Source organism: Pristiophorus japonicus, chromosome 1, assembly GCF_044704955.1.
Source record: "Pristiophorus japonicus isolate sPriJap1 chromosome 1, sPriJap1.hap1, whole genome shotgun sequence".
Taxonomy (NCBI): Eukaryota; Metazoa; Chordata; class Chondrichthyes; family Pristiophoridae; genus Pristiophorus; species Pristiophorus japonicus.
In genome coordinates this window covers 198,165,615-198,188,406 of record NC_091977.1, presented here as the reverse complement: position 1 = coordinate 198,188,406, position 22,792 = coordinate 198,165,615, and the positions used below count along the sequence as shown (strand labels likewise).

Sequence of the window (22,792 nt, the reverse complement as noted above, 5' to 3'; positions counted from 1 at the left end):
TTCCTGGGACTCCTCAACTATTTCGGTAACTTTCTACCCGGGTTGAGCACTTTGCTGGAACCTTTGCATTTATTGCTACGTAAGGGTGATGACTGGGTTTGGGGTAAATCTCAAGAGACAGCCTTCAATACAGCCAGAAACCTGCTATGTTCTAATAAGTTACTTGTATGACCCTTGTAAATGTTTAGTACTAGCTTGTGATGCATCTTCGTACGGGGTCGGTTGTGTGTTACAGCAAGCCAATGTGTCAGGCAAACTGCAACCGGTTGCATATGCATCCAGAAGTTTATCTAAGGCTGAAAGAGCCTGCAGTATGGTTGAGAAAGAAGCATTTAGCAGTGTATACGGGGTTAAGAAAATGCACCAATACCTATTTGGACTCCGGTTCGAGCTCGAAACCGACCACAAATCACTCATTTTGCTATTTTCAGAAAGTAAAGATATTAACACTAATGCTTCGTCCCGCATCCAAAGATGGGCACTAACATTATCTGCGACTGATTATGTAATCCGCCACAGACCAGGCACCGAGAACTATGCTGATGCCCTCAGTCGGCTACCATTGCCCACCACCGGGGTGGAAATGGCACAACCCGCAGACTTGCTTCTTGTAATGGATGCTTTTGAGAGCGAGGGGTCACCCGTCATGGCTCGCTAGATCAGGACCTGGACTAGACAGGACCCTGTGCTATCACTAGTAAAAAACTGCATCCTGAATGGGAGCTGATCGTCTGTTCCCGGGGAAATGCAAGGTGAAATTAAGCCGTTCTCCCGACGCAAGGATGAAATGTCCATCCAATTGGAATGTCTCCTATGGGGGAATCGTGTGGTTTTGCCAAAAAAAGGCAGGGAACCATTTATACGCGACCTACACAGTACCCACCCAGGCATAGTCATGATGAAGGCTATCGCCAGGTCGCACATTTGGTGGCCCGGCATTGACTCAATTGGAGTCATGCGTACATCAATGTAACACTTGCTCACAGTTGCGCAATGCGCCAAAGGAGGCCCCACTGAGTCTGTGGCCGTGGCCCTCCAAACCGTGGTCCAGGGTCCACGTAGATTTCGCTGGCCCCTTTCTAGGAAAGATGTTCCTAGTAGCAGTGGACGCTTACTCTAAATGGATTGAATGTGTAATAATGTCATCATGTACGTCCACTGCCACCATTGAAAACCTCTGGGCCATGTTCGCCACCCATGGTTTGCCCGACGTCCTTGTTAGTGACAATGGACCATGTTTCACCAGCTCGGAATTCAACAAATTCATGACCAGCAATGGCATCAGGTCTGCCCCGTTTAAGCCTGCATCCAATGGTCAAGCGGAACGGGATGTCCAAACTATCAAGCAGAGCTTGAAATGCGTGACGGACGGTTCCCTGCAGACCCGGTTATCTTGTGTTCTGCTCCGCTACCGGACGTGACCCCACTCGCTTACCGGGGTTCTCCCGGCAGAATTGTTAATGAAGAGAGCACTCAAAACCAGGCTCTCCTTAGTCCACCCGGATCTCAATGATCATGTAGAAACCCGGCATCATCGGCATAACGTGTACCACGATCGTACGGCTGTATCGCATGACATTGAGGTTAATGACCCTGTGTTTGTTCTTAATTACGGTCATGGTCCCAAATGGGTTGCTGGCACTGTTTTAGCCAAGGAGGGGAACAGAGTGTTTGTTGTCAAATTTCTGAATGGACAAACGTGCAGAAAGCACTTGGATCAGACCAAACTGCGATTCACTGACGACCAAGAACAGTTTGAAGAGGACATTATCATCATTCATTGATCCACCAACAAACACACAACCAGCAATCGACGTCGCTGTCCATCACGAGGATGAACCCACCAGGTCCGACAGTCCGATCAGACCAGCCGAGCTGCCGTGCAGCAATGATCCGACCAACTCACCCATACCAGGACTTCAACTCAGGCGAGCGACCCGGGAACGAAGAGCACCAGATCGCCTCAACTCGTAAATAACTTGTATCTGAGACTTTTGTGGGGGGGGGGGGGGGGAAAGGAGAGTGATGTTATGTATGTAAACTTTATAATAGTGTAAGACTTGCCACCAGGGGGCGCACCTGTTGGAGACCCACGGGTCACCTGCACACCTCATGCAAACAAGTATAAAAGGTTGACTGCCATGCTGCTTCAGCACTCTGGAGTTTGATTGAAGAGACTAAGGTCACATCAGTTTGAGTTTACAGCATAGTCTTGTGGAGTTATTCTGAGCATAACACTTACCTTGCTTAAAATCTCTTAACTTTTTTCAGTTCTGACAAAAGGTCATCAACTTGCAACGTTAACTCTGTTTCTCTCTCCACAGATGCTGTCTAAGTATACCTGTCTAAGTATATTTACATTATTTTAGATTTTTTTTGATCAAAGAAATATGTTAACATTAAATGATTGTGTCCTATAACTCACTGTCCTAGCCCTTGTAATGGTGTACTTCTGCTGATGGATCTAAATTTTTTTGTGAATTGGTGCAGGGTTACTCAACTGCCCTCCGCACTTTGACGTCGGGGATTGCTACTTTCACTTTGGAGCTGTCACGCTATGAGGCGATGACTCCACAGGACCAAAACATGCTTTTCAACAAGGTGACGGGTATCGTGTAAGGCCCTGCACAACTTCTGAAAGCTGATCAAGTGACTAATGAAAGTTTGAGACTGAACTGTAAGGGTGAGATTTCATCTTGAAGCAGAAAATAATTCATCTGCATTACAACAAGAATGTTCTAACTCCGGGTGTGGATCGAGGTATTCGTGAGATGGTCCATAAATCCTGTTGGCAACAGAAAAGACTGCTTCTTGTGTAATCGTTTCTGACTCTAGCAATCAGCCCTTAGTCCAAAATCTACGAAGTCTGTAATCTATGCTCAGTAAGATGATTGACAAAGAAAACTGTCTATAAAATTACCTTGGTTTGGTGTGTACTGTTTGAAATCATGAGGCAGATCTCTCTGGTGCATCTTTATCTGAATATAAGGATCCACTAACTTTAAAAATTAAGTTATTTTACTGCCATTAAGTTAACATGACAAGAAGTTCCATTGAAATAAATGCCAGACGTCATGATAAATGTCTCGTATTATGATGAAACACAAGCACAGTTTGTAGTATTTGCCCTAGTTTATCTTGTATTTATTTTGGTGGGGCTGTCTACTCCAAACTACTGTAAACCTGAATCCTTGCCAGACATGTAACAATTACAAAGAGATAATCAAAAGCCTCATTTTACCCACAGAAAATAGCGCATCAGTTTGAAACCTTGTAGCTGTGAATTACAGGAAATGATACAAAGTGAAGAATTAGTTGTTTAAATACCTATTCCATCTAAGCTTTAATTTTGAGAAGATTAAAGCATGGGTTGGTGAGGTGAGTGAAATGCTGTTTCCGTCCAATTTCCCGGGGTTTCCACAGCTCTTCCGCTGAAGTTACAATGGATGAATGAGAGAACCTCATGGAAATTCACTCCCATAGTGTGATCCTCGTGAATTCGCAGGCTAAACAACCTGGCGAGAGGCAGAACAGATATGACCGATTCTATTCTCGCCCTGTGTCTACGCTCGCCTATCTTCCAGCGAGGGTCACTGGAGAATGATCAGGAATAGGAAACTTGGTTGATTTTCCTTAACTCCAACTTCCTCCATCCTCTTATCCTGGCACAGTGGTCAATTGTAGAGGTCTTCCTGGTTATAGCCATCAGGCAGCTCATTCATTTTTCTTTTTAAAATAGTCACATTACCTGTTCAATTATAAATAACCTTAATCGATAACCAGATGTAAAGATAAAAACAGGAGAAGGCTGTTTTTTTTTAACTTTCCTACCCATGGAGACACTGAAGTTAATCATTGATCAGCCAGCTAAGCATGTGCTAAATGATTAAGTTATCTGATATTTATTCCAAGAAGCAAACCTTTCCTCCATTCCCCTTCTGTAGGTGCTGACTTGTGCTGGGTACAGTTCCATGGAGGATGTTACAGCTGAGACTGATACTCCTTGCATCCAAACTATATAACAGTAGGAATAGACTGGATGTTCGGTAGTTCTTTTCAGAGTAGGGAGTCTCTGGAATACATTGCCGGCTGTTGTGGTGGGTACTAACTCTCTGTATGCCTTCAAGAGGGAGCTGGACCAGTGGATTGCTTTATAAAGAAGGTCCATGTGATCTCCTGAACTGGTTTTGATCACCTGATGAGGTTGGAGACGAATTTTATAGAGTATTTCTTTCCTTATTAGCCCTGGGATTTACCTTTGTCTTTTTGCCATTCCCAGGAGTTTACATGGCTGTGGGAGGGGTTGGAGTGGTGATGGTTGGAGGAAGAAGTGTTTAGTCATGCTCCGGCCATCATGGTGTGGGGCAAAACTTGATGGACCAGCTGGGTTTTTTCCTGCCTGTCAATTTCGTATGTAACGCCCAGACGCAAGTACACTTTCCAGCAACGGTCACTGGACAGCAGAAAGAAGTGAAACCCCTGACTCATTGGCCCCAAATTTCCACACGTGGCAAAACAGGCGTCCCTCCGAGCTGGGCGCCCGTTTTTCGCGCCTGAAAAAAAACGCGGTATTCTTGAGCGCCTTGCAGCTCGATGTTGGCTTGGCGCGGCGCCCAGGGGGCGGAGCCTACCACTTGCGCCGATTTTGTAAGTAGGAGGGGGCGGGTACAATTTAAATGAGTTTTTTTGGTGCCGGCAACCCTGCGCGTGCGCGTTGGAGCGTTCGCGCACGCGCAGTCTGAAGGAAACATTGGCACTCGGCCATTTTAAAAAGTGCTGCAGAAAAAGTAAAGATTTGTTTATTGAACCCTTGCAAAGGCTTGTATTTTAATTTTCTTGATATTTCTGTGTGTGAGGGAGTGCATTCTGTAATTAAAGATAGACTGTGATAAACGGGACACATGCACTTGTTTGAGACTATTCAAATTTTTTGTAGCTGTTCAATTTTTAACATTTTTTAATAAAACCACATTGCCCTTCCATGATCAGCACTGAGGCTTCTTGTAGTTTTCTCCCCCTGCCGTCCGTCAGGCCCGACGGCAAACCGCTGGCTGGCTGAAGCTTTCTCCCCCCCCCCCCCCCCCCCCTGCCGTCGGTCGGTCCCGACGCCACACCGCTGCGTGAAACGCCTGCCTGAAGCACTTTCACACAGGTAGGAACATGGTTTATTTAATCTTTTCTTTGCTTATAAATTTTTATTCAGATTGGATTTATTTGTATAACATTTGTATAAGTATAACTAAGGATTTATTGTACAATTTAATGACTTCCCTTCCCCCCCCTCCTCCCCCCCCCACCTCGTTCCCGACGCCTAATTTGTAACCTGCGCCTGATTTTTTAATGTGTAGACAAGGTTTTTTCAAGCCGACAAAAATCTTCACTTGCTCCATTCTAAGTTAGTTTGGAGTACGTTTTCAATGTGGAAACTTTCAAATCAGGCGTCATTCTGTTCCAAAGTGAAACTGTTCTACCTGACTAGAACTGGAGCAAACTAAATGTGGAGAATTTCGATTTCTAAGATACTCCGTTCTACACCAGTTGCTCCTAAAAATCAGGAGCAAATCATGTGGAAACTTGGGGCCATTATATCCCCCCCCCTAGCCCAGGGATATTGTAGTCAATTGTAAGTGCCCTTTTTTCTATGCTGGCTGAAGCTGACCTCGCATAACTCAGTAAAATGATTTAAAGTTACAAGATTTTTGTTTCTAGAAGGAGATTTATTAGGACTGTGGTTTTCAAACTTTTTTGAATGAAGGACCCCTATTCAAATGGATTAGCAATCACGGATCCCCCTCCCATCTGAATTATATTACTATATAATACTCAATATAAAACTGCTGCATGCAAAGTGTGTTTTAAGAAAACATGTTATTTACTTACAGATAGTTATGGAAAAGGACAAAGATGGACCAGGAAAAAATTTTCTCAATTGGGGTAAAGCCAATTTTGCGAAGCTGAGATGGGATTTGGCCAAAGTGGAATGGAAACGGCTACTTGATGGTAAATCATTGTCAGAGCAGTGGGAGGCATTCAAGGAGGAGAATCTGAGGGCAAAAGGGTGGAACTAACAAGCCTAGAGTCCCCTGGATGTCAAGGGACATACAGGTTAAGATAAAGAAAAAAAGGGAAGCTTATGCAGAAACTCTAGAGGAGTATAAAAAGTGCAGAAGTGCAATTAAAAAAGATATCAGGAAAGCAAAGAGAGCATGAAAGAATGTTGGCAAGTAAAATTAGGGAAAACCCAAGGCTGTTTTATAAATACATTAAGAGCAAGAGGAGAACGAGTGGGGCCTATTAGAGATCATAAAGGAAATCTGTGTGTGGAGGCAGAAGACGTGGGTATGATTCTTAATGAATACTTTGCATCTGTTTTCACAAAAGAGAGGGGCAAAGCAGACTTTGCAATGAGGGAGGGGTATTAGAAATATTAGGTGAGATAAACATAGTGAGAGAGGAAGTATTAAGGGGCTAAGCAGCTTTAAAAGTGGATAAATCCCCAGGCCCAGATGAAATGTATCCCAGGCTGTTAAGCGAAGAAAAAGAGGAAATAGCAGAGGCTCTGACCATCATTTTCCAGTCCTCTCTGGCTACAGATGTGGTGCCAGAGGACTGGAGGACTGCTAATGTTGTACCTTTGTTTAAAAAGGGAGAAAGGGATAGACCGAGTAATTACAGGGATAGACCGAGTCAGCCTAACTTTAGTGGTGGGAAAATTATTGGAAAAAATCCTGAAGGACAGGATAAATCTTCATTTGGAAAGACATGGATTAATCAAGGATAGTCAGCATGGATTTGCTAAAAGAAGGTCATGTCTGACTAATTTGATAACCAATGAGGGCAGTGTGTATGATGTAGATTATATGGATTTTAGCAAAGCTTTTGATAAGGTCCCACATGGCAGACTGGTCACGAAAGTAAAAGCCGATTGGATCCAGGGCAAAGTGGCAAGTTAGATCCAAAAATGGCTCGGAGGCAGGAAGCAAAGAGTAATGGTGGTGGGTGGTTTTGTGACTGGAAGGCTGTATCCAGTGGGGTTCCGCCAGGGCTCAGTGCTGGATCCCTTGCTTTTTGTGGTATATATCATTGACTTGGTTTTAAATGTTGGGGTATGATTAAGAAGCTTGCAGATGACACTAAAATAGGCTGCGTGGTTGATAATAAAGAAGAAATCTGTGGACTGCAGGAAGATTTCAATGTACTGGTCAGGTGGGCAGAACAGTGGCAAATGGAATTCAATCCAGATAAGTGTGAGGTAATGCATTTGGGGAGGTCTAACAAGACAAGGGAATACACATTAAATGGTACGACACTAAGAAGTGCAGAGGAGTAAAGGGACCTTGGAGAGCAGGTTCACAGATCCCTGAAGGTAGCAGGCCAGGTAGATAAGGTGATTAAGAAGGCATATGGAATACTTGCCTTTATTAGTCGAGACATGGAATACAAGTGCAAGGACGTTATGCTTGAACTGTTAGGCCGCAGCTGGAGTACTGTGTGCAGTTCTGGTCACCACATTAAAGGAAAGATGTGATTGCACTGGAAAGGCTGCAGAGGAGATTTACAAGAATTTTGCCTGGACAGGAGAATTTTGGCTATGAGGAAAGATTGGAGCTGTTGAGTCTGTTTTCTTTGGAACAGAGGAGGCTGAGGGGAGACCTGATTGAGGTGCATAAAATTATGAGGGGCCTGGATAGAGTGGATAGGAAAAACCTGTTTCCTTGGCAGAAGGGTCAACAAATAGGGGGCATAGATTTAAAGTAATTGGAGGGAGGTTTAGAGGAGATAAACCCAGAGGATGGTGGGAGTCTGGAACTCACAGCCTGAGAGGGTGGTAGAGGCAAAAACCCTCACCACATTTAAAAAATACTTGGATGTGCACTTAAAGTGCTGTAACCTACAGGGCTATCGACCAAGAGCTGTAAAGTGGGATTAGACTGGATAGCTCTGGTCGGCCGACGATGGGCTGAAGTGGCCTCCTTCCATGCTGTAAATTTCTAGGATTCTATCTGAGTGAGATGGGTGTTTCTGCTTTTCACTATTACCTCGTCTCATCCCCACAGTTTGGGACCTTCCGTGTTATGGGATTAAATGTTGGTTTTATAGTTTAAAGTTAAATGTGATTTAGCTACAATTTGTACGTTAATGATTTAATTCGTGAAATGAAGGAGTGGATGTAAATTCTGTGACATTACAGCATTTCAAGGGAGCACAGAAATAATCTGTGTATTGGTTGGATAAATGTGTGGCATGGCCGCCGTGCTAAATGGGATAGATTCAGAATAGATCTGGCAGTTCAAAACTGGGCATCCATAAGGCACTGTGGGTCTCAGCAGCAGTAGAATTGTATTCCACCGCAATCTGTAACCTCATGACCTGGCATATCCCTTACCAGCAGCCAGGGAATCAACCCTGGTTCAATGAGGAGTGCAGAAGAGCATGCCAGGAGCAGCACCAGGCATACCTAAAAATGAGGTACCAACCTGGGGAAACTGTAACACAGGAGTAAATGCATGCTAAACAGCAGAAGCAGCATGCTATAAACAGAACTAGGCGATCGCACAATCAACAGATCAGATCAAAGCTCTACAGTCCTGACACATCCAGTCGTGAATGGTGGTGGACAATTAAACAACTAATGGGAGGAGGAGGCTTCTTGAATATGCCCATCCTCAATGATGGCAGAGCCCAGCACATGAGTGCAAAAGACAAAGCTGGAGCGTTTGCAACCATCTTCAGCCAGAAGTGCCGAGTGGATGATCCATATCGCCTCCTCCTGAGATCCCCACCATCACAGAAGCCAGTCTCCAGCCAATTCGATTTAGCCCATGTTATGTCAAGAAACGGCTGAGCGCACTGGATACAGCAAAGATTTTGGGCCCCGAAAACAGCCCGGCTGTCATGCTTAAGACTTATGCTCTAGAACTAGCCATGCCTCTATCCAAGCTATTCCAGTACAGCTACAACAGTGGCATCTATCTGACAATGTCGAAAACTGCCCAGGTATGTCCTGTCCACAAAAAGCAGGACAAATCCAATCCGACCAATTACCACTCTATCAGTCTCAATCATCAGCAAAGAGATGGAAGGTGATGTTGACAGTGCTATCAAGTGGCACTTACTCACCAATAACCTGCTCATCGATGCTAAGTTTGGGTTCCGCTGGGACCACTCGGCTCCAGATCTCATTAGTGCCTTGTTCCAAACATGGACAAAAGAGCTGAATTCCAGGGGTGAGGTGAGAGTGAGTGCTATTGACATCAAGGCAGCATTTAACCCAGTGTGGCATCAAGGAGCCCTAGTAAAATGAAATCAATGGGAATCAGGGGGAAAACTCTCCACTGGCTTTGTCATACCTAGCACAAAGGAAAATGTTTGTGGTTGTTGGATGTCAATCATCCCAGCCCCAGGACATCGCTGCAGGAGTTGCTCAGGGCAGTGTCCTAGACCCAACCATCTTCAATTGCTTCATCAATCACCTTCCCTCCATCATTAGGTCAGAAGTGGGGATGTTTGCTGATGATTGCACAGTGTTCAATTTTATTCGCAACTCCTCATAAAATGAAGCATTCCATTCCCACATTCAGCAAGAGCTGGACGATATTCAGGCTAGGGCTGATAAGTGGCAAGTAACATTCATGTCACACTAGTGCCAGGCAGTGACCATTTCCAACAACCGGGAGTCTAACCAGCTCCTCATGATATTCAACGGCATTACCATTGCCGAATTCCCCACCATCAACAGGTCACCATTCATCAGAAACTTAACTGGACCAGCCACATAAATACTGTGGCAACAAGAGCAGCTCAGAGGCTGGGTATTCTGCGATGAGTGTCTGACCTCCTGACTCCCCAAAGCCTTTCCACCATCTACAAGGCACAAGTCAGGAATGTGATGGAATACTGTCCACTTGCCTGGATGAGCGCAGCTCCAACAACACTCAACAAGCTCGACACCATCCAGGACAAAGCAGCCCGTTTGATTGGCAGCCTATCCACCACCTTCAACATTCATTCCCTCTACCACTGGCATGCCGTGGCTGCAGTGTGTACCATCTATAAGATGCACTGCAGCAACACGCCACAGCTTCTTTGGCAGCACCTCCCAAACCCACGACCTCTACCACCTAGAAGGACAAGGGCAGCAGGCGCATGGGAACACCACCACTGCAAGTTCCCCTCCAAATTACACACCGTCCTGTTTTGAAAATATATTGCTGTTCCTTCATCGTCGCTGGGTCAAAATCCTGGAACTCCCTCCCTAACAGTACTATGTGAGTACCTTAACCACAAGGACTGCAACATTTCAAGAAGGCGGCTCACCACCACCTTCTCATGGGCAATTAAGGATGGGCAATAAATGCTGATCTTGCCAGCGATGCCCACATCCTGGAATGATTAAATGTTAAAAAAGTTTTCATTGGGCTGAAAGTGTTTAACTAAACCTGTTTGTTCACTGACTGTGATTAATGTCAGTCTCAACTGAGCCGAATCGTCTCACTGGAGGATTGTTCTGCTATAAATAAGGGGATGTTTCCCTGTCTTATCTCGGTGTTAGTTGAAGCATTACTCCTGCACAATCTGGAATAACCAGTTCTCAGTGATACCAAACTAAAGGAAATATGTCAAACAACAGAACAAAAGATACTATATGCAATTTATGTATCTTCTCACTAACTTTTTATTTCGCGGGTGCCCTAGAAAGTCCGTGCATCCCAGTTTGAGAACCACTGTTTTAGGACATGGAATACCCTACCAGAAACGGTAGTAGTATCTATGATGGCATTTAAAGGGGAAGTGGATAAATATTTGAAAAAGAAAAACCTTTGAAAGATATCGGTGGGGGGTTGGGGGCAACATTAGGGGAATGGGACTAAGTGGATAGCTCTTACCGAGAGCCAGCACAGGGTTTGTAAAATTTAGATATTTTGTTTTAATAGTTCAAAGAAACTGGGAACAGAGGCAGGGAGGACTTTTAACTCCCTTTGCTTGGCAGAAAATGGTGGAACAGAAGTTAAAATCAAGCCCCAGTTTTAAGGTCCTTCTCTTTTTTGCTGAGTTTGAAACAGTGTTGTTTTCACTAGTTCCATCTACTCTATTTGTCTTGCTAAGTTACAAGCTCCTCTCAGAGATTGTTGGGCTAAAGTTCTGGCTTCGCCGGGTCCATATGGAATACATACAGCCCTGCAAAAGCCAGTTTTCGGCGCGCAATGTGCATACGCCAAAAAACGGCTTTTTCGATCTGTCAAGTTTTGGCTTGACAGATTGAATGCATCCCCGCAGCCAGGACATTCACGCGGGCGAGATTGGGCTCTTGCCCAGTGAATGTCCTTAAAATTCTTGCACCTGGTAAAAGCAGGCGCATAGCCTACTTTTACCAGCATAAGAGTTTTAAAACATATAAAAATACAATTTAAATACACATTTTTATGTTAAAAACCCTATCCACTAAGGTAAGTTTATTTTAAACCCTATTAAAACACTTAAAAATATATTTTTTGGATTTTTTTTTCTAAAACATTTAATTAACTTTAATTTTAATTAATTTTAAATATATGAGGTGTTTTTTTATTTATGTTGTGTTTAATGTGTTTTGTTTTTCTTTGTCATTGATAGCAATAAGAACTCGGAGATACGGAGTTCTCATTGCTATCAATGAGAATACTGTATTGTGATTCGTTGTCCAATCACACGTGACTCCACCTTCTATATGTGAACCTGGAGGACGGGGATGTGCTCCGAAGTGCAGGAAGAGAAGGCCTCCTACCGGAATCTTGGGTACCTCCGGGACCACCAGGTACTTTCGTAAAAAATTCTCTGGTCAGAGGCATTCGTCCGAAGGAAGCCTCCGACCCGAATTTCAGGGCCTGTGTATTTTGCAGCACTGTAATAAATCTTGTGCTGCCTCATGTGACAGTGCCATAGTCAAAACGTGACGTGTGTTGCGTCTACGTATTATCCCCCAATACAAGCCTCTACCAAACACAAGCCTGTTGTTTAGTTCCTATAATAAAGCAGAAGTGGAGCAATACATTTTCATAATGGTATTTTACAATCCACACAATGGTATCTAATTACAGGAACTCCTCCCTGTCAACTATTTCTGTCATAATGACCGAGTGAAAATGGCACAATATTTTTTGAATAGTGTTTCATGTTTCCTGATAATTTTATAGGGATGACAATCTCCCTCTAATTCAATCTGTAAATGGAAGAGCTGCTTCTTGGGCAGTCCCTCAGCGTCGAGGATGACTTGCTTCTACACTAAACATGAGTTCTCGGGTAACTGAGGAGTCCAATGCGGGACCTACAATTTCTATATCACAGGTGAGGCAGACGGTGATTGGAGGGACAGGTGGGTGGGGTGCTTGGGTTGTCGTGCACTCCTTCCGCTGTTTGCGCTTGGTTTCTGTGTGCTCCCGGCGAAGAGACTTGAGGCATTTGGCGACTTCCCAGATGCTTTTCCTCCACTTTGAGCGATCTTGGGCCAGGGATTCCCAGGTGTCGGTGGGGATGTTGCATTTTTTCAAGGAGGATTTGAGAGTGTCCTTGAAGCATTTCCTCTGCCCACCTGGGAATCGTTTGCCGTGTCGGAGCTCTGAGTAGAGCGCTTGTTTTGGGAGTCTAGTATCGGGCATGTGGACGATGTGGCCCGTCCATCGGAGCTGATCGAGCGTGGTCAATGCTTCAATGGCCTGAACGAGAACACTAACGTTGGCGCGCCTATCCTGCCAATGGATTTACAGGATCTTGCGGAGGCAGCGCTGGTGGTACCTCCGCAAGATCCAGTTCTTCTCCAGTGCTTTGCAACACTGTAATAAACCATGTGCTGCCTCATGTGACAGTACCACAGTCACAAAGTGACATGTGTTGCATCTACATATTCTCCCCAGACGAAAGCCTCTCCACCAAACACAAGCCTGTAATGAAGCAGAAGTTGAGCAATAATTTTCATAATGATATTTTGCAATCCACGCAATGGTATCTAATTACAGGAACTCTTCCCTGTCATTATGACCGAGTGAAAATGGTGCAATATTTTTTGAATAATGTTGCATGTTTCCTGATAATTTTATAGGGATGACAATCTCCCTCTAATTCAATCTGTCTGTAAATGGAAGAGCTATCTGCTTACCTGAAGCAAGTGGGAAGCTGCTTAAATATGCAAATCAGGATCCTACCTTGGTTGTAATTTTCAGGTACAAATGGACTGAGCATGTGCAGTGCACACTCCGCCCAATTTTAATCAGGCGATGGTCAGCCTAACCAGCAGTTGTTAAAGGGCCGTTGGTGGTCATTCAAAACACTGCACAGGAAACTACATTTTTCTTCGTGAGCCCAGGAGGAGCAGGGATGAGTTAATAAGAATATAAGAAATAGAAGCATGAGTAGGCCATTTGGCCCTTTGTATCTGCTCTGTCATTCATTAAGATCATGGCTGATCTTCTACCTCAACACCACTGTCCCGCACTATCCCCATATTCCTCGGTTCCCTTAGTATCCAAAAATCTATTGATCAAAGTCTTGAATATACTCCACAACTGAGAGTTCACAGTCCTCTGGGGTAGAGAATTCCAAAGATTCACAACCCTTTGAGTGAAGAAATTTCTCCTCATCTCAGTCCTAAATGGCCGACCCCTTATTCTGAGACTATGGTGGCTTTTTTAGACTCTGCAGCCAGGGGAAACAACCTCTCAGCATCTACCCTGCCAATCCCCTTTAGAATTGTATACACTTCAATGAGATCACCTCTCATTCTTCTAAACTCTAGATAATCCCGTGATTACCAAGTAGCTGAATTCATCTGCCATTGTGCTGGTATATTTGAGTCTGTTTCACAGTTAAAGTGTTGTTTCTTTAGCTGCAGGCTTCCATTTTCCAGTTCAACTACTTTTATATTCTGTTGCTCATTTACCACATTTCTCAATCCTGCTGTTGTTACATTATTCCTGGTTTTGTTGGATGAGTTTGTGGGATTTGCAATGCTATTTTCCACTTTTAATTTTCAACTTCTGGCCACCCTAGTTTGAGGCGCAAAACAGACAGCCATGAGTGTCATCCAAGGCAGCATCAATCACTTCCAAGTCACTTGCAGCACAGCCACATGCAGAGTAAAGCTCGCTCTGTCTCAACAATTAATTTTCAGGCACAGAAAAATGTTCTCTCCCTTGCACCAATGTGAACATTTCCATTTCTCACAAAGCCATTCTTATGACTTGTCAGCCAATTTGCATTGATTATAGGCAGTTTTGTAACACATATCCATATTCACTAGCAACTGGAAAAACACTACAAAACCTCAAAGGACCCTTAAAGCTGATACAGGAGGTTCATTCCATCCATCTCAAAGCCAAACCACTGATGGGAAAGTGCAGTGCACTACACCAATGAGCTTCCCTTTTTAAAAACCAGCCTTGTATCTGCTTGGTGAAGAATAGTTTTGTTTTGTATAATGCAGTTCGATGTAGGAAAATATGAAGTAATGCAGAAGTAAGAATAGGAAATGGTTTACAAGGTAGAGGCAGAGGGACCTTGGGGTGCGGGCACAGAAGTCATTAGGTAAACAAGGACATAAACGCAAACAAAATGTGGAACTCGCTACCACAGGGAATGGTTGAAGCGAATAGTATAGATGCATTTAAGGGGAGGCCAGACAAGCATATGAGGGAGAAGGGAATAGAGGGTTATGCTGATCGATTTAGATCAGGAAAGAACATAAGAAATAGGAGCAGGAGTTGGCCATCTCGCCCCTCGAGCCTGCTCCACCATTCAATAAGATCATGGCTGATCAGATCCTGGCCTCAACTCCACTTCCCTGCCCTTTTCCCATAACCCTTGACTCCCTTATCATTCAAAAATCTGTCTATCCCCATCTTAAGTATATTCAAAGACCCAGCCTCCACAGCTCTCTGGGGTAGAGAATTCCAAAGATACACCACCCTCTGAGAGAAGAAATTCCTCCTCATTTCTGTTTTAAATGGACGACCCTTTATTCTGAAACTATGCCCCCTCGTTCTAGATTCCCCCATGAGGGGAAACATCCTCTCTGCACCAACCCTGTCATGCACCCTCAGAATTTTATGTTTCAATAAGATCACACCTCATTCTTCTAAACTCCAAGGAGTATAGGCCCAAACTACCCAACCTTTCTTCATATGACAACCCCTTCATCTTAGGAATCAACCTTGTGACCCTTCTCTGAACTCCCTCCAATGTAAGTATATCCTTCCTTAAATAAGGAGAACAAAACTGTACCCAGTACTCCAGGTGTGGTCTTACCAACGCTCTGTGCAGTTGGACCAGGACTTCCCGACATTTATACTCTATCCCCTTGCAATAAAGGCCAGCATTCCATTTGCCTTCCTAATTACTTGCTGTACCTGCAAGCTAACTTGTTGCGTTTCATGTACAAGAACCCCCAGATCTCTCTGTACTACAGCATTTTGTAATCGCTCCCCATTTAAATAATTTGCTATTTTATTTCTCCTACCAAAGTTTTCCCACATTATAATCCATCTGCCAACTTTTGGCCCATTCACTGAGCCTATCTATATCCCTTTGCAGATTCTTTGCGTCTTCCTGACAACTTGCTTTCCCATCTATCTTTGTATCATCAGCAAATTTGGCTACGTTACGCTCGGTCCCTTCATCCAAGTCATTAATATAAATTGTAAATAGTTGAGGCTCCAGCACTGATCCCTGTGGCACCCCACTAGTTACAACTTGCCAACCTGAAAATGACCCATTTATCCTGACACTCTGTTTTTTGTTAGTTAGCCAATCCTCTATCCACGCCAATACCCCCAACCCCGTAAGCTCTTATCTTGTGCAGTAACCTTTTGTGTGGCACCTTATTGAATGCTTTCTGGAAATCCAAATATCCACTCTGCTCATTACATCCTCAAAGAACTCCAGCAATTTTGTCAAACATGATTTCCCTTTCATAAAACCATGCTGACTCTGCTTGATTGCATTATGATTTTCTAAATGTCCTGCTACTACTTCCTTAATGATGGACTCCAGCATTTTCCCAATGACAGATGTAAGGCTAACAGGGTTATAGTTTCCTGCTTTCTGTCTGCCTCCTTTCTTAAATAGGGGTGTTACATTTGCGGTTTTCCAGTCTGCTGGGACCCCTCCAGAATTCAGGGAATTCGGTAGATTACAACCAATGCATCCACTATCTCTGCAGCCACTTCTTTTAAGACCCTAATGTTATATATGTGGACTTGTATTTACTCTGTACAGCCACCAGAGGGCTCATTCCCCGGAGTCCCAAGGGATTCCATAATCCCTCAGGAGCACAGGTATTTAAGAAGGCTTCTCAGGTTGAAGAGGCACTCTGGAGACCTGCAATAAAAGACTACGGTCACACTTTGCTTTGAACTCAGTGTTCAGTCTGACTCTTTTTCCATACACAACACCTAGGATGCTGCCATCAGGTCCAGGGGACTTGTCCACCTTTAGTCCCTTTAGATGGGAGGAGCCTCAAGTGGAGCATAAACACCAGCATGGACTGATTGGGCCGAATGATTTGTTTCTGTGTCAGATATCTGATGCAATATAATCCTATGTAGAATCCTTGGGTTTTTATCAAAAGGCACTAAATAACCTTAGTTAGGCCACAGATAAAATACTGGGCCTTGGTGAGACCACACCTGGGGTACGGTGTACAGGTTTGGTCTCCTTACCTCAGGAAAGATATACTTGCCTCAGAGGGAGTGCAATAAAGGTTCATAAAAACGTAAGAAATAGGAGCAGAAGTAGGCCATTTGGCCCCTTGAGCTTGCTCAGCCATTTAATATCATAACTGATTCTTGGAATGGGGGGTGCGATTGTCCTGAGGAGAGATTGAGGAGACTGGGTCTATATTCCTTAGAATTTAGAAGAATGAGAGTGATCTCATTGAAATATATAAATGTTTCCCTGGCTGGGCAGTCTAGAACTAAGGGTAATAATCTTAGAATAAGGGGTCGCCCATTTAGGACTGAGATAAAGAGAAATTTCTTCACTCAAAGGATTGTGAATCTTTGGAATTCCTTCCCTTCCTTCTGTGGATGCTCAGTCATTGCTTAAATACAAAACCGAGATTGACAGATTTTGGGATATTAACAGTCAGCACGGATTTGTTAAGGGAAGGTTGTGTCTGACTAACTTGATTAAATTTTTCGAGGGGGTAACCAGGAGGGTCGATAAAGGCAAAGCGTATGATGTAGTGTATATGGATTTTAGCAAAGCTTTTGATAAGGTCCCACATGGCAGACTGGTCACGAAAGTAAAAGCCCATGGGATCCAGGGGCAAAGTGGTGAGTTGGATCCAAAATTGGCTTAGAGGTAGGAAGCAAAGGGTAATGGTTGATGGGTGTTTTTGTCACTAGAAGGATGTTTCCAGTGGGGTTCCGCAAGGCTCAGTACTAGGTCCCTTGCTTTTTGTGATATACATCAATGATCTAGATTTGAATATAGGGGTTATGATTAAGAAGTTTGCAGATGATACTAAAATCGGCTGTGTAGTTGATAATGAAGAAGAAAGCTGCTGACTGTAGGAAGATATCGATCAGATGGGCAGAACAGTGGCAAATGGAATTTAATCCAGAGAAGTGTGAGTTAATACATTTGGGGACGGCTAATAAGGAAAGGGAATGCGCATTAAATGGTAGGATACTGAGAAGTGTAGAAGAACAAAGGGACCTGGGAGTGCATGTCCACAGATCCCTGAAGGTAGCAGGCCAGGTAGATAAGGTGGTTAAGAAGGCATACGGAATGCTTGCCTTTATTAGCCGAGGCATAGAATACAAGAGGGGGGGGTTATGCTTGAATTGTAGAAAACACTGGTCAAACCATAGCTGGAATACTGTGTGCAGTTCTGGTCACCGCATTACAGGAAGGATGTGATTGCACTGGAGAGGGTATAGAGGAGATTTACAAGGATGTTGCCGGGAGTGGTGAATCTTAGCTATGAGGACAGATTGGATAGGCTGGAACAGAGGAGGCTGAGGAGGGACTTCACTGAGGTGTATAAAATTATGAGGGGCCTAGATAGAGTGGATAGGAAGGACCTATTTCCCTTGGCTGATGAGTCAAAAACCAGGGGACATAAATTTAAAGTAATTGGTAGAAGGTTTAGAGGGGATTTGATGGGAAATTTCTTCAAAGGGTTGTGGTGGTCTGGAACTCACTGCCTGAAAGGGTGGTAGAGGCAGAAACCCTCACCACATTTAAAAATACTTATGTGCACATGAAGTGCCATAACCTGCAGGTTACGGACCTCGAGCTGGAAAGTGGGATTAGGCTGGATAGATAACCTCTTGTTGGCAGGCACGGACACAATGGGCCGAAATGGCGGCCTCTTGTGCTGTAAATTTCTATGATTCTATGATTAAGGGTATCAAAGGATATTCGGATAGTGCAGGAAGATGAAGTTTGAGGTAGATCAGCCATGATATTGAATGGTGCAGCAGGCTCGAAGGGATAAATGATCTCCTCCTGCTCCTATTTCTTATGTTCTTATGAGCATGGATAGAGGATTGGCTAACTAACAGAAAATAGAGTTGGGATAAATGGGTCATTTTCAGGTTGGCAAACTGTAACTAGTGGGGTGCCACAGGGATCAGTGCTGGGGCCTCAACTATTTACAATCAATGAAGAGACCGAGTGCAATGTAGCCAGATTTGCTGATGATACAAAGATAGGTGGGAAAGCAAGTTGTGAGGAGGACACAAAGGGGCCGAGATTCAGGCCCACCAGAAAGCTGGCGCACCTACCTTTTTCTAGCTGTTTTTACTGACGAGGCAGACGCTTGATCCATTTTCACCTCTTTGGCAAATTTTTGGAGAGGACCGGAAGTCAGTCATAATGGGGGGCAAGTGCAGATAAGGGGCGGAAGTGGGGGAGGGATGTCAGCGCATGTGGATCACCACATCTCTCCCCTCATTTAAAGGAGAGAAGCAGCGATTTTTTTTAGGTTTGACCACTGGGCCACCAGGGAGGATTTCAGCCGGGCCAGCAGCCTGGCACCCAAGAAGGGGGTACCAGGCTGCCTGTTGCTGGTGCGGCCGGGGCCATAATTGTCCAGCCAATCAGGAAGCCAGCTGGCAAAAAAAAACATGGCAGTTGCCACAATGCGCCCTTCCCTAGAAGGGCCATCGCGCTGCCGTGGCGCTCTCACAAAACAAGGTGCACCGACAGAAAAAGCTGTCAGGCACCACGTGGCGGATCGCGGAACTTTTCAGGTAAATTTCATGCGGAGTTGGATGGAGGTGCGGGAGATTGGTGGCGCGTGCTTTAATGACACGCCTGAGGCGGTCGGCAGCAGCGGGGCAGAAGTGGGGACAGGTCGGAAAAATCCCCAAGGTGAATTTGGATCATGGCGGCCAATCGACTGCAACGCGGCGGCCACTTGATTCCGCCGCAAAATGGTGGTAACGAGCCTTATCCAGACCTTGAATTTTGGCCCCAAAGAATCTGCAAAGATAGGCTAAGTGAGTGAGCAAAAATTTGGCAGATGGAGTACAATGTGGGAAACTGAGGGTATCCACTTTGGTAGGAAAAATAAAAAAGCAAATTATTTAAATGGGGAAGAGATTACAAAATGCTGAGGTAGAGGGATCTGGGGGTCCTTGTACATGAAATGCAAAAAATTAGTATACAGGTACAGCAAGTAACTCGGAAGGTAAATGGAATGTTGGTCTTTATTGCAAGGGAGGTGGAGTACAAAAGTAGGGAAGTCCTGCTACAACTGTTGGTGAGACCACACCTGGAGTACTGCATATACTTTTGGTCTCTTTATTTAAGGAGGGATATACTTGCATTGCAGGCAGTTCAGAGAAGGTTCACAAGGTTGATTCTGAGATGAGGGAATTGTCTTTTGAAGAAAGATTCAGCAGGTTGTGCCTACACTCATTGGAGTTTAGAAGAATGAGAGGTGATCTTATTGAAATGTATAAGGTTCTGAGGGGATTCGACAGGGTAGATGCAGAGAGGATGTTTCCCCTCCCGTGGGGGAATCTAGAACTAGGGGGCATTGTTTCAGAATAAGGGGTCGCCAATTTAAAACAGAAATGAGGAATTTAATTTCTCAGAGGGTCATGAGTCTTTGGAATTCTCTACCCCAGAGAGCTGCGGAGGCTGGGTCATTGAATATATTTAAGGCAGAGATAGACAGATTTTTGAATGATAAGGGAGTCAAGGGTATGGGGAGCGGTCAGGAAAGTGGAGTTGAGCCCTGCTATGTCTCAAATAAAGCAATGTGACTGAGTACTGTAGACTTGAGTAAGGGTGACCTTAGTCTCTTTATTCTGACTCCAGAGTGCTGGCACAGCATGGGAGATCTGCTTATATACAGTACTCCCAAAGGATGCTGCGATCCCTTGGGACTCCAACAGATGCACCCTCTGGTGGCGGTAGAATGCTGGTTACAAGGTGTTGCATACATAACATCACTCCCCCCTGCCCCAAAGTCAATAGTACACTTATTTACAGGGTAAGACGATCTGGGATTTTCCGCTCCCTAGTCGATCGTCTCGGTACAAACAGAGGTGCAGGTGAGTTGGTTGGGCCTTCGCTGGACTACTGCGCAGCTGGCCTTGCTGGGCTGCTGGGGATGATGAGTTCAGCTTCGTGGTCAACCGTGATGTCGGTTGCCACTTGTGTGTGTATCGGAGGGTCGAAGTTGGTGCTGTCCTTTTCAGGTTGCTCGTGGCTGTCTATGAATCGCAGTTTGGTTTGGTCCAAATGTTTTCTGCAAGTTAGTCCATTTACAAGTTTGACTTCAAACACCCTATTCCTTTCTTTAGCTACGACAGTGCCAGCAAGCCATTTGGGACCATGTCCATAGTTGAGTACAAATACAGGGTCATTGACTTCAATATCGCATGATAAATTTGCGCGATCATGGTACATGCTTTGTTAATGCCGCCTGGCCTCGACATGATCATAGAGATCAGGGTGGACTAGAGAGAACCTTGTTTTGAGTGCCCTTTTCATGAGCAGTTCGGCAGGAGGAACCCCGGTGAGTGAGTGGGGTCTAGTGCGGTAGCTGAGCAGGACTCGGGACAGGCGGGTCTGCAGGGAGCCTTCCGACATCCGTTTCAACCTTTGCTTGATGGTTTGGACTGTCCTTTCTGCCTAGTCGTTAGATGCTGGCTTGAACGGGGCAGATGTGACGTGCTTGATCCCATTGCGGGTCATGAATTCCTTGAATTCAGCACTGGTGAAGCACAGCCCATTGTCGCTGACAAGGACATCAGACGGGCCGTGGGTGGCAAACATGGCTCGTAGGTTTTCGATGGTGGCAGTGGACGTGCTTACAGACATTATTGCACGCTCAATCCATTTTGAATAAGCATCCACAACAACCAAGAACATTTTGCCTAGAAACGGGCCAGCGAAGTCAACGTGGATCCTAGACCACGGTTTGGAGGGCCATGACCACAAACTTAGTGGTGCCTCCCTGGGTGCGTTGCTCAGTTGAGCACACAAGACTCCAAATCTGAGTCGATGCCGGGCCACCCACACATGGAATCTGGCGAGTGCTTTCATCATTACCATGACTGGGTGGGTACTGTGTAGGTCGCGTATGAACGTTTCCCTGCCTTTCTTAAGCAAAACCACGCGATTACCCCATAAAAGACAGTCTGCCTGTATGGACATTTTGTCTTTGCGCCGCTGGAACGGCTAGATGTCTTCATGCATCTACGCTGGACCAGCTCCATGGAGGACACAGTTTTTTTTTACAAGGGACAGTAAGGGATCCTGGCTGGTCCAGATCCTGATCTGGCAGGCTGTAACGGTTGACTTTTAGTTTTCAAATGCATCCATCACCAAGAGCATGTCTGCAGGCTGTGCCATTTCTACCCTGGTGCTGGGCAATGGTAGCCGACTGAGAGCATCAGGGCAGTTCTCTGTGCCTGCTCTGTGGCGGTTTACATAGTTGTATGCAGACAGCGTGAGCGCCCATATTTGGATGCGGGCAGAGGCATTAGTGTTAATCCCTGTGCTCTCTGAGAATAGCGATATGAGCGGCTTATGATCAGTTTCTAACTCGAACTTAAGCCCAAACAGATACTGGTGCATTTTTTTCACCCCGTAAAACGCATGCCAGAGCTTCTTTTTCAATCATGCTGTAGGCCCTTTCGGCCTTGGACAAACTCCTGGACGCATAAGCGACCGGTTGCAATGTTCCCAATTCATTTGCTTGTTGCAACACACACCCGACCCCGTACGAAGACTCGTCGCAAGCTAGTACTAAACGTTTACATGGGTCATACAGAACAAGCAGTTTGTTGGAACATAACAGATTTCTGGCTTTCTCAAAAGCAGTCTCTTGTGGATTTCCCCCATACCCAGTCACCTCCCTTGCGTAGTAATGTGTAGAGGTTCTAGCAAGGTGCTTAACCCGGGTCGGAAATTACCAAAATAACTGAGTCGTCCCAGAACGACCGCAGCTCCGACATGTTCTGTGGTCTTGGCGCGTTCTTGATGGCCTCTGTCTTGGCGTTGGTGGGTCTGATGCCGTCTGCTGTGATTCTTCTCCCTAAGAACTTGATCTCTGGCACCAGGAAAACACACTTCGAGCGTTTCAATCTGAGTCCCACACGATCTAGCCGACTTAGAACCTCTTCCAGGTTCTGCAAGTGTTCGATGGTGTTCCGACCTGTGATCACTATGTCGTCCTGGCAAACCACCCTGCGCAGAACCAACTTTAGCAGACTCTCCATGTTCCTTTGAATAATAGCCACGGCCGATTGAATCCCAAACAAGCATCTATTGTAGATGAATAGACCTTTGTGTGTGTTGA

General features: G+C 45.0%; 1 protein-coding gene across 1 annotated transcript in view; it reads left to right on the top strand.

Moving 5' to 3' along the window:
- The window catches only part of gfm2 (GTP dependent ribosome recycling factor mitochondrial 2), a 38,544-nt gene extending 33,553 nt beyond the window's left edge, over positions 1–4,991 (top strand). The window contains exon 10 of the mRNA XM_070868442.1: positions 2,491–4,991. Coding sequence (XP_070724543.1) covers positions 2,491–2,619 — 129 coding nt within the window. The 3' untranslated portion in view covers positions 2,620–4,991. The remainder of the gene's footprint in view (positions 1–2,490) is intronic.
- Positions 4,992–22,792: the final 17,801 nt, after the last annotated feature.